Here is a 12,891-nt window from a genome sequence, read left to right on the forward strand (position 1 = left end):
AAAGATTGAGGCAAAAAAAACTGGAGCTGTTGCATGATGTCATACAAACTTGACTATTATGTGCTAGTAAAACGTGAGATTATTGTCAGAGAAGGGGAAATGAAACAAGATGCTGAAAGGGTTTTTATGACTGAGTGAAAGAACACAAACGCCCGCTGTGTAAAAACCCTTTAAACAGCAATTTAACTGTGAAGTGGGGCTATAAGAGCTCCTCTGGGTGACTTTAATAGACAAGCACGTGTTAATGCTGTAGAGGCAGTTAAAACACCATCATACTGGACACTAATGACTACTTCTGTCACTAAATCTATAGTCACATCTTCCAAAAACCAGTTACAAAAAGGATTCCCTGCTTATATAAAATGATTTCCCTCTCCTCTTCTCAGTTCCTGTTCAGACTCATTGTATTAACCAGGCCTTGTTCAAAACCTTTAAAGCCACTCAAACAACTACATTACAACCTGTTGATCTTTATTCATGAATTCGACACCGCAAACTGGTAACAATGCAGTTAAAATGAGTAATGAATTTCCAAAATATTAGAAGAAACCCAATGAGTCTAAGCTAGTACAGTCAGAGTGAATGTATATCATTTCCTGTCAAATATACTGGAAATTTGACACAAAATCAAATATTCCACAAAACATTTATTAAAAATAAGAAAATCAGTGATTTTCAGATTTCATGTGATCTGTATTATGAAATTCAAAAGGGTCAAACAAATCAGAGACGTTTAGAAGAGGCGATACGTCTGATATATCGAAGACAGAAAATAAATAAAAGAAAAAGCAAACAGTAAAAAGGAGTGCATAATATTTAAAGGAACAGAATTGCTTTTTACATTGCGAAATACACAAGAGGAACTCTTGAATAACTGTCCATGTTAAACTAAGTCATCTAACACTTGCAATTTTTGGATTATTTTTCTTTGGAGTAATTTGACGGCCAACAAAATAGTAAACCAGTGTTCATTAGAGCCACGGTTGGCAACCTGTCTGAGATTAATTTATAACAGAAATCACTGTGACTCATCCCCATTTCTATATACATTAACACTAGCTTTCAAGAGCTGACATGTTGGTGACATTTTTCAAATGAGTTTTTAATTAACCTATTCTGCTCACCAAAGCTGCATTTATTTGATCAAAAGCACAGTAAAAACAATATTAATGTGAAATATTATTAAAATTGAAAAGAACTGTTACAGATCGGAGGCTAGTTCACCCAAAAATGAAAATTGCTTCATTAATTGCTCACCCTCGTGCCGTTCCAAACCTGTAAGACCTTCGTTCATCTTTGAAACACAAAGTACAATATTTTTTGATGAAATCCGAGAGCTCTCTGACCCTCCATAGACAGCAAGGGTACTACCACGATCAAGTCTCAGAAACATAGGAAAGACATCATTAAAATAATCCATGTGACATCAGAGGTTCAACCGCAATTTTACGAAGCTACAAAAAAACTTTGTGTGCGAAAAGTAAACAAAAATAAAAATTTTATTCAACAATTCGTCTCCTCCGTGTCCCCCTATAGTGCCATTTTGGAGAGTACCACATACCTGAATCTTAAACAACGTAAGTGACACTCTTCAAAATGTTAAAATTAATAACGTTCTGATATAACTGTCGAGAACAATTGTGCTGCTTAAAACTAATTATTTTTTTCAGGATTCTCAAAAAGTTAAAAAGAACAGCATCAATTTTAAATATAAATATTTCGTTACATCATAAATTTATTTAATGTGTGCCTGAATGAAAAAAAAAAGTATTATTTATTCCAAACTTTCAAATGGCACTGCATCACATTTTTTTTATATGAACCAGCACAACTGTTTCAACAGTGATAACAATAATAAATGTTTCTTTAGCAGAAAATTAGCATATTATAATTATTTCTGAAGGATCATGTGACCCTGAAGACTGTAGTAATGATGCTGAAAATTAAGCATTGATCACAGAGGTAAAAATGAAATTCTAAAATATATTCAAAAAGAAAACAGCTCTTTTAAATTGTAATAATATTTCACAATATTCCTGTACAAATCACACATTTGTGCCAATATTTCCTCCGCTAATAGTACATGTGTGTAAGGTTGCCAACCCCTGCACTAGAGCATCCTGTTTACCACTTCCCTTCCCCTTTCCTTTACTCTTCTGAAAACTGTTATTGCACTTCATTCAAATCTATTAATAAAAAAGCATTGGACTTACCAAAACACATCTGTAAAATAAAGGCACCATCATTATAAACAAAATCAAACTGTATTTGTAAAGTGCATGTACAGTGTAAGCGTCAACAACAGTTTCTCATAGTTTTGGACACAAAACAATATAAAATGGCACAACGACTTAAAAGAGTCAGTAAAATTAACCCACAAGCACAAAAGGGTGTGATTTGGACATGATTTAAACCAGAACACTTCCAACTTACCTTCAGTTACTTACAGACAGGCACAACAGGGACGCTCCCTAAACTCAATCTAGTAAAGAATTATGGATTTTCGTACAAGTACTCAATTTAATTAAGGACAATTTCCCCACTTTTGCAATTTTATGCCCCACCTGAGCAGCGCTAACACCTTCAGTCCTCGCTTGAGTTGTCCGAGTCATCCCAGTCCACCTCCTCCCATGATGCTTTAGCCCTTTGCTCCCAGCTGCGCGCCTGAGCCATGGCTGCTTGTGGCAAAAGCAGGACACATGCTGAAAGCCCAGATACACGGTCCTCGAGGGATGTCCCGCTCTCCCATCGGTCCTCTTCCACCTTATATATGTGAACGTACTTCATTCGACTGCCCTTATCATGTGATCTTCCCCCCAGGATGTAGATGCACCCATCCAGGACGGCCACACCTGGCTCTCCATGTCCAGCAGGCAGCGGGCTCACCACAGACCACACATCTGCTATTGGGTTATAGCACGCCACCTACAGAGACACACAGACCTTCAGTTCAGTCGCCGGCTATGGATCAAAACATGGTGAGCTGCTTAGTTGTCTACGCTCGATTTAGACAGCTGTCTTTAAAGGCAGCATGTTTTCAACTTCATAGCAACAATCTTAATAGGGCCACACAAAGAATGATCCAACCTCACATGGAGCATATGATTCCAAAACCCTAATAAATGTAAAAATTTAATTATACTGGCTTTTTCCTAATCTGTACTTTTTAAGTCAATAAGAAATCCACAAAAAAAGAAAAATATTTTAGAATTTAGTAAGGTTCTCAGAATTCTTAAAAACGTAGTTTATATTTTCAAGAAAAGGTAGAATTTAATTATTATTATTATGATTTTTATTAATGTATTTCACTACTGTGAATACATTTTGCGGTCAGTAAGATGAAAATGTATATATTAATACTTTTATTCAGCAAGGACACATTAAAGTGGTCAGCTTTGACAGTAAAGACATATAAAATTTAACTAATATTTCAATTACATTTTAAAATATATTAAAATAGAAAAATTGTAACAATTTTACAGTATTTATTGCATTTTTGATCAAATAAATGCAGTCTTGTTCAGCATAAAATATTTTTTAATTTTTTATTTGTACAAACCCCAAACCTATGAAAAGTAGCATACAGGTGCTGGTCATATAATTAGAATATCATCGAAAAGTTGATTTATTTCATTAATTCCATTCAAAAAGTGAAACTTGTATATTTTATTCATTCATTACACACAGACTGATATATTTTAAATGTTTATTGATTTGAATTTTGATGTTGATAACTGATAACAAAGGAAAATCCCAAATTCAGTATCTCAGGAAATTTTTATATTGTGAAAAGATTCAATATTGAAGACACCTGGTGCCACACTTGAATCAGCTAATTAACTCAAAACACATGCAAAGGCCTTTAAATGGTCTCTCACTAGCCGTGTTTCCACTATCGAGCTAAGACCGGGCATGCTAGTGCGTGCCAGGGCCAGTCGTGTTTCCACTGTCACTTCCGGGGCTTGATTGTGCCTCGCCGGGGCTTCCTCGGGGCCAACGGCCAGGGTTTTTTGGCCTGACGAAAACCTTGGGCCAAAGCGGCCAGCTGGGGCTAGAGGAGCGGTTACGAACAAAGGCGGAGTTTCTCCGTGTCTGGAGAGCGTCAGCGCGGATCATTTCAGAAAGATAACAGCTTTAACACCAGTATTAAAGACTTTAAAATAAGTTGAGCTCAAAACTCACTCTTAGTTAGCAGCAAGTGTTTGAAATAACTTGATCCGATGTGGTTTAGAATCACTAAACAAGGCAGAAATATTTATAAGCGACGTAAAAGACTATGCACGCTAAACATTAACGTTACCATAGTAAACATGGTAAAATATGACCGCTTGAAGAAATCAGACGTCAGCTTATTCTCTATCACAATCGGGTATTTATTAAGTAACTTATTTTATCTGTCACAAGCATCGTCTCGTGAGTTTTTCTCACGTTGCCTATGATAAAAGAATATAGCCTAATAATGTTTTTTGTTCAGGAGCTTTTATAAAAATAGAGATATTATCATTCATTCTAAATATGACGGCTACTGTGGCTAATAAACAGAAACAGACTCGACTGAATAAGCAAGCTATTTTCATGAGCGTTAAAAATAAAAAAAAATAAAAAAAAGTGTATTTATGTGTGATTAATTTTGAGTCCTGATAAATTAAATCAATATAATCAATGCATCACTTATTCTACAGTTAAAACATAGATGCTTTTGAATTTGAATATATAACAAAGCATGCAAACAAACGGCCGCTTTTATCATGTTTGTTTTGTGATCGCACGTGTTCCAGTGACTTATTTGTTAGTTTTCTGATAACTTCTCTTTGATGGTGAAATTTTGAGGTTGCATGACGTTGTTCTGAGAGGCATGTAAAGGGCGTGTTTTAGTGACGCGCAGCGGAGCTTCAAGCCCTGACTGTGGAAACCCTGCGCTATTCTGGCCTTGGTGCTACTGGCCCGGGGCTATGAGCCCCACCCGGCCCACTTTAAGCCCTGGCTCGCACTGGCCCAACAGTGGAAATGCAGCTACTCTAGTTCTGTAGCCTATACAATCATGGGGAAGACTGCTGACTTGACAGTTGTCTGAAAGACGACCATTGACACCTTGCACAAGGAGGGCAAGATACAAAAGGTCATTGCAAAAGAGGCTGGCTGTTCACAGAGCTCTGTGTCCAAGCACATTAAGAGAGGCGAAGGAAGGAAAAGATGTGGTAGAAAAAAAGTGTACAAGCAATAGGGATAACCACACCCTGGAGAGGATTGCGAAACAAAACCCATTCAGAAATGTGGGGGAGATTCACAAAGAGTGGACTGCAGCTGGAGTCAGTGCTTCAAGAACCACTACACACAGACGTATGCAAGACATGGGTTTCAGCTGTCGCATTCCAAATACAAATTAAATACAAATTAAAATACAAATTATTTTTAGATTAAAAATAATAGATTAGATTATTATATTAAATAATATTAATATAATATTAATAATATTAGATTATTTTTAAATTAAATTAGCTGTCGCATTCCTTGTATCAAGCCACTCTTGAACAACAGACAGTGTCTCTCAGACAAAAAGGACTGGACTGCTGCTGGGTGGTCCAAAGTTATGTTCACCTATGAAAGTAAATTTAGCATTTTCTTTGGAAATCAGGGTCCCAGAATCTGGAGGAAGAGAGGAGAGGCACACAATCCACGTTGCTTGAGGTCCAGTATAAAGTTTCCACAGTCAGTGATGGTTTGCGGTGCCATGCCATCTGCTGGTTTTGGTCCACTGTGTTTTCTGAGGTCCAAGGTAAACACAGCCGTATAGCAGGACGTTTTAGAGCACTTCATGCTTCCTGCTGCAGATCAACTTTATGGAGATGTAGATTTCATTTTCCTACAGGACTCTGCCGCAGCACACCGTGCCAAAGCTACCAGTACCTGGTCCAAGGACCATGGTATTCCTGTTCTTAATTGGCCAGCGAACTCACCTGACCTTAACCCCATAGAATATCTATGGGGTATTGGGAAGAGGAAGATGCGATATGCCAGACCCAAGAATGCAGAAGAGCTGAAGGCCACTATCAGGGGAACCTGTGCTCTCATAACACCTGAGCAGTGCCTCAGACTGATCGACTCCATGCCACGCCGCATTTCTGCAGTAATTCAAGCAAAAGGAGCCCCAACTAAGTATTGAGTGCTGTACAAGCTCATACTTTTCATTTTCATACTTTTTAGTTGGCCAAGATTTCTATAAATCCTTTCTTTGTATTGGTCTTTAGTAATATTCTAATTTTCTGAGATACTGAATTTGGGATTTTCGTTAGTTGTCAGTTATAATAATCAAAATTAAAAGAAATAAACATTTGAAATATATCAGTCTGTGTGTAATAAATGAATATAATATACAAGTTTCACTTTTTGAATGGAATTAGTGAAATAAATCAACTTTTTGATGATATTCTAATTATATGACCAGCACCTGTATATATATACATTGGTAGTATATTAAATAACATATCAAATAACTAAACAGATAAAGGTCAGAGAAGATAAGAGTGTGCCAGGTTAAAAAAAGAAATCTACTTTATAACATTTGCCAATTTTTTTTTAGAAATGTACTGTTTGTATTCATGGTTTCACATGGTTTTGAAAAATCAAGAAAAGTTTCAATTGAAATAATTTTATGTCGTATGGTGTAACATCAAGTAACAGTAATAACTTATTTTGCATACTTATTGAATACATATGAGTAGGGATGTCGGAAGTCGTGGCCTAATGGTTAGAGGGTTGGACTCCCAATCGAAGGGTTGTGAGTTCTAGTGTCGGGCCGGACGGAATTGTGGGTGGGGGTAGTGCATGAACAGCTCTTTCTCCACCTTCAATACCACGACTTTGAGCAAGGTATTGAACCCCCAACTGCTCCCTGGGCGCCGCAGCATAAATGGCTGCCCACTGCTCCGGGTGTGTGCTCACAGTGTGTGTGTGTGTGTTCACTGCTCTGTGTGTGTGCATTTCGGAAGGGTTAAATGCAGAGCACAAATTCTGAGTATGGGTCACCATACTTGGCTGAATGTCACCTCACTTCTTCACTTCTTCTCTTCACATGTAAAGGTATGAAAATTTCTCATCACAATTATAGTGACCTAAATGATCACAGTTATCGGTATTATAACGGTATTGTTAAAATGTGCTGGAAATGTTCAAAAATTACTGAAACTTAAATAATTTCACCAAGTGCTGTATTTAAAATAAAAAAAAAAAATCAGTAAATAAAATATACAACTAGATACAACTTATTTAAAATGTTGAAATCTGAGGGTGCAAAACATATTTAGAATTTCACCATTAAAACAGTCCAAACGCAGTCCTTAGCAATGCATATTACTAATCCAAAATGAAGTTGTGATATATTTACGGTAGGAAATGTACAAAATATCTTCATGGAACATGATCTTTACTTAATATCCTAATTATTTTATGCATAAAAGAAAAATCTATAATTTTGACCCATACAATGTATTTTTGGCTAATGCAACACACTGACTGAACTAACAGTATCTTGTCACAAATGGTCAAATTGTCAGTTATTTTGAAAGGCTTGTGGATCTTGACACATGTTGGCTTTTGAAATAGTCTTCACTTCAGGAGCGAAGCCGATGATGCTGTCTAGGCAGGAAGAGCCCAATAGTCTTGCTTTGGACACAATATTTACACTATGCTATAACTGGTGTCACAGTGGGGGATGTATTTCAGAAGTGCAGTACCTTGAGGACGTCTCGCCGGTAACCGCAACCATCGTTGCTGCCTCCAATGACATAAGCGCGGCCGTTATGTGCTGCCATGCCGTGCCAGGCGCGCTCCACCGGGCCATCGGCACACAAGCTCCAGTGATTGCCGCTGGGATCGTAACAGTAGCTCTCCTTCAGATAAGCCATTCCCCGCCGGCCACATGCTATGTAGATCTTCCCATCAATCACTGCTCCGGCGTGGGCATATACCTGCAGACACAGGCATTATGACAACTTGAAAATGTATTATATCCTCAATATTAAAATCTATTTCAATTTCAGAGGATTTCAATTTCAGTGTGAAAGTCTATAATGGTTAATTGATGACAGTCCACCTCTCGTTTCAGCGGCGCCACATATTCCCAGATGTTGGTTTGTGGGTTGTAGCGCTCCACACAGTCCAGTTCATTGGTGTAGTCTCGTCCTCCAATGGCGTAGATATATTTATCAACCACACAGACACAATGATCGGCGTGCTGCTGCCGTAAAGGCTCGATAGTACACCAGGTGTTGTGGCGGGGATCGTACCTTCATGAGAAGACAATGGAATTAAAAAAACGTAGAATGCAAATATTGTTGTATATCATTTGTTTAATTTCTGGCTTGTTTTTAGCAATATTATTATTGAAAAACTTCAATTTTGGTAGTAACCATATCAAGATCAGTGGTATTTTAGTATTATTTATACACAATTTTAGTAATTTTAGTATGTCTACTTAATTTTCACTTGCTTTATTTTATTTAGTGGCCAATGCAACATTTCTAATTCAAGTGTTTATTCAAATATTTCTATTTTATTTCAGCCTTTAGAGTAACAAACATGATATTATGTTGCTTTTAGTTTGTGAACAGTAACAACACTGATCAGGAGCTCTGCGTACCACAGCGAACAGATGTAAATATTTAAAAAGAATTATAGCGATGAACAAATTTTTGGTGGCAAAGTTACACAAAACACTAAATTATAGTTATTACTATAATGCAACTAAAGCAACAATCGAAGGGACTTCCTTATAGAAAATCTTTTCCTGTTCTCTCTTTCACTTCCCGATTTACTTTTGGATCACTGGATTGCGATATTGTGCGTATCTTCGGCGCTTGTGCATTTAATGAATAAAACAGCTGCTAAATGACTAAAGTAAAAAAAAGTTATGATATATAATTTAGAATATGTGCAATATAATGTGCAAACAACAGGTCCAGATTTGGAAAAGTTTCTAGACTGTTTCTTAACTTTTAGCCCATAGTTTATAATATTACGGATGATGTGCATCTTAATTTATTTTTGTTTATAAGGGATTCTTTTTGTTATTGTTTCTGTGAATACTAAATCTTTGAGTTTTATTTCATTTGATAAATTTAGAAATGGATTCAAACTCTGAGTGCTCTTGCAATTAAACTGATTTAAGGTTCTAATAATCCAATCAGCATTTATCTGATTATACTGGTCTCTGATTTGGGTATAATACAAATCCAATAATCCTAAACATAAGGCCATATGGGTGGATCTAAAGTCAAAGCTCTGCTCTATAAAATGTAAAACCTCACACTGTAATAATAAGAAACATTTCCTGCTTAAGCAGTAAATCATCACATCTGACACTGAAGATGATCCTGAAATGATGCTTTAAAACTCAGCTTTGCATCAAAGAAATAAATTACATTTTTAAATATCTAAAATAGTTTTTAATAAAATTTATTGCACAATATTTAAGTTTTAACTGTATTTTTCAATCAAATAAATGACTTCTTTTAAAAACATAAAAAATTACTGATATGTGTGTGTTTATGAAGAGTTTGTTTTCAAAACGGGATTAACAAAAAAAAAAAAAAAAAAAAAGGTTCCGCCAAGATCAGTATGTAACATGAATGTAACATGTAACATAACTAAACAGTTTTAACACGATTATATAAGCAATGTTCTTCAAAAATATGTTCTGGACTCATAGTTGCACTTCTGTACCATCTGTAAAAACATGATACATTTTAATATTCAGCATCACTTACCTCCAGCATCGAGCTTCAGCACGGAAGCTGCTGGTGTTCTTGTCTCCACCGATCAAGTACACAAAGTTATTGAGCACGGCGATGCCCATGTTGGACATGCGAGAGGCGCGATCTGCAGCCAGACTACGCCACTCGCCCCAGGAGGGGTGGAACACCTGGAAGCGCTCCTCATTGTCCACCAGTGTGCTGGATGAATACATGCCGCCGAATCCCACAATGCACTGGGAGCTGCAGCGAGGCTGAGTGAGTGGGGTTTGCATCACCGGCTGCCACAGCTCCTGACTGTGGTAACGCAGAGCAGCGGCCACCGAGTCCCGCAGCGGACACTGCTTTATCCGGCTGTGTAAGCGCTGCAACACGTGCTTCTCCATCAGACAGAAGCGCACTGCTTCCAACATCTGCAACGGATCCTGAAGGAAAAGTTGATTTGTCATAGATAACACTAATTACATCCAAAACGACTATTGTACCACAAGGACTAATGCTTGTTTCTTGCTCATTTTGGGCACAGATTAGAAAAGTGCAGGTTTTGCTCTAGCAAGCCACATTCTCTCACAAAATATCTTCTTTTATCCCTAAATCACTGGAAAAATGCCACAAAGACACGATTCATATCTTCCTCTGAGCTGGTTACACACTATGTTCAATTCTCAGCTATTTTTTAGATGACAACAATTTATGCAATTTATGGTTACAATTATGGCCAGTGATAGAAAAAAATGCAAACATGAGCCAGATGTTTTCTGTTACATCTGTAGGTGCTTCATTAAATCAGCCACAGAAAATAACTATTTTGTGGGAAAAGAAGATAAATGTTTTTATGTAAAGTTTTTGGACATTAAAGGTACAGGTTGTAGGACCTGCCACTAGAGGGCGCACTATCAAAACAATAACAATCGCGTGGTTTGATGAGGCTAAGAAGGAGCGTGGAATGATGGGATTTGTTGTCTTCTACCCAACCGCTAACGGCCATCAATCAGTGGGAAAGATAAATCATGGATTTAACGCGAGTTCAAAGATTTACGCAAGTAGATTACATACAAAGTCAATGCAAAGACGCGGTCAGACTATGGATCAGATGTGTCCTCACTCGGGTCTAGAGATGCGATGCCCCGCGTTTGGCGTGTATGCCCCATAATACTAATCTTGTTGATCATTATAATAGCATATGTTTTCTGTAAAGATACGAATCAAAACAACTCACCTGTCGAGTAAAAAACAAGCGAGATCGGCATCTCTTTCTAGTTGAAGTTTGCCACGAAGCTACTTCCGCATTTGTCCACGACACTGTTGTCATGTGGTTTCTACGTCAGTAAAGGCGATAACAAAGGGTAACTAACGTCACTGACAGGCGACTGCACTGCACCGTGTCACTGTTTAGAATGGGAATTTTCTCATGATTTACAAGTAGTTGAAAACATTAGATATATTGTTAGTAATCAGCTGCACAAAACATATAACACTAGCCTAGTGGTTTTTGTATATTTTACTGCAAATATCTTACAAATTGTACCTTTAAATGTATCATTTGAACATATTTTTGCACTTATTTAAAGATTATAAGTAAAATACTACATTTAAATTTTTTGTCATTACAACCAAAACATTTGACTGGTTTTCTTTTCTTAAAGTATAAAAAGGTGATATAAACACACACACACATACAGTGCCGTGAAAAGGTTTTTGCCTTTGTTTTTATTATTTTTTTTATTTTTTCTGCATACGTCACACCTAACACATTCAGACCATCAATTTTATTTTTTATTAAACAGAGATCATGCAAGCAAATACAAAATGCAGTTTTTAAATAATGATTTAACTTATTAAGGGAAAAAGGGCAAAACCCTTTTTACGGCACGGCATACAAAAACACTTCATACCAAATCTAAATCTAATTGTGAATTTATTTAAATATATATTTTTTAATTTATTTAAATTTATTGGAAAAAAAACCTAAAAAAATACAACAAAATGACTAAAATTAAAAATGAAAACTGATTCAAAATATTAATAAAAACTACAATAGTATCTCAAAAATATTAAAACAACAATGATACATAAAGTAGTACTTATAATTAGAAACACCGTCATTCTTAAAATGTGGGAAAGGTTTAACTGATATTTCTGAACTCAGGATGATCACCTGTAAGCAAACCTCATCCTTCTCCACCTGTTCAGGAGTGTAATGGTAGTGCAGGGCTGCTTCAAACACCTCGTTCTCCGAGTTCACCTCCAGATCGTTGCTGGAAAGGACACTCAGGATCTTTTCCGGAGGAAGCTTTCGGTACACCGGCGTGCGTGAGAAGGTCTGGATGTTCTTGAGCAGATATGAGCGAATTTTTTCCCCGAGCTGGTTGAGGCCATAGATGTCGGCTAGCATTTCCACCTCCAGGATGTTGTCATCATCCAGCCAGGCGAACAGGAAGTCGCAGCAGAAGCCGATCACATCTTGAACCTGCAGCAGAGTGGCCGCACACAGCACTTCCTGTACCGTGTCCAGGTCCAGCTCCAGCTCAGACGTGTAGATGAAGTCCAGCAGTTTGGTCATCGCCGTGTATGTGACTCCACGGACAGGGATCTCAGTTTGCTGCATCTCCCGCAGACCGCCGGCAAACATCCCCCTAAACAAAGAGAAAAGAAGGACTGTACAGGGGAACAATAATCATGTAGCTCAATCTTTTGATATCCAGATTTAATAAATCACTTTCACAAACAATGCAGTGCTTTGTGTTAGAGAGTCAGCTTCAATTGTTTTATATTTTTCTTTACATTTACTCTTCTCAGAACACATTGGTGATACAAAGGTCATTAGTATTAATTAGTTATTAATTTATCCACAAATTTACACATAGCATGACTTGAATACATGTCTTCTATAATGAGCAGCTTTTTTTATATATAATTTGTATATTTATATATATATATATATATATATATTTATCACACATACATACATATATACATATACATATATGAAATAATAAATAATCTAAACCTGAATTTGTTTTTCAATTTGAAATGTGTCTAAATCTGAATTTTTTAAATAAACACACACACACATATATACATACGTATATATATATATATATGTTGCACATTACACATATAAATGGGGACACAAAGTGGT

The 12,891-nt window shown here is 36.8% G+C and overlaps 1 protein-coding gene across 3 annotated transcripts in view; it reads right to left on the reverse strand.

Moving 5' to 3' along the window:
* Positions 1 to 454: 454 nt before the first annotated feature.
* klhl22 (kelch-like family member 22) overlaps positions 455 to 12,891 on the reverse strand; it is a 14,137-nt gene continuing 1,700 nt past the window's right edge. For all 3 annotated transcript variants that reach the window (XM_052563828.1, XM_052563827.1, XM_052563829.1), the window contains exons 3-7: positions 11,908 to 12,385; positions 9,765 to 10,174; positions 8,093 to 8,285; positions 7,734 to 7,967; positions 455 to 2,925 (exon numbers count right to left, since the gene is read on the reverse strand). In XM_052563828.1, the coding sequence (XP_052419788.1) occupies positions 2,584 to 2,925; positions 7,734 to 7,967; positions 8,093 to 8,285; positions 9,765 to 10,174; positions 11,908 to 12,385 (1,657 nt within the window). In that variant the 3' untranslated portion in view covers positions 455 to 2,583. The remainder of the gene's footprint in view (positions 2,926 to 7,733; positions 7,968 to 8,092; positions 8,286 to 9,764; positions 10,175 to 11,907; positions 12,386 to 12,891) is intronic.

Source organism: Carassius gibelio, chromosome B8 (assembly GCF_023724105.1).
Source record: "Carassius gibelio isolate Cgi1373 ecotype wild population from Czech Republic chromosome B8, carGib1.2-hapl.c, whole genome shotgun sequence".
NCBI lineage: Eukaryota > Metazoa > Chordata > Actinopteri > Cypriniformes > Cyprinidae > Carassius > Carassius gibelio.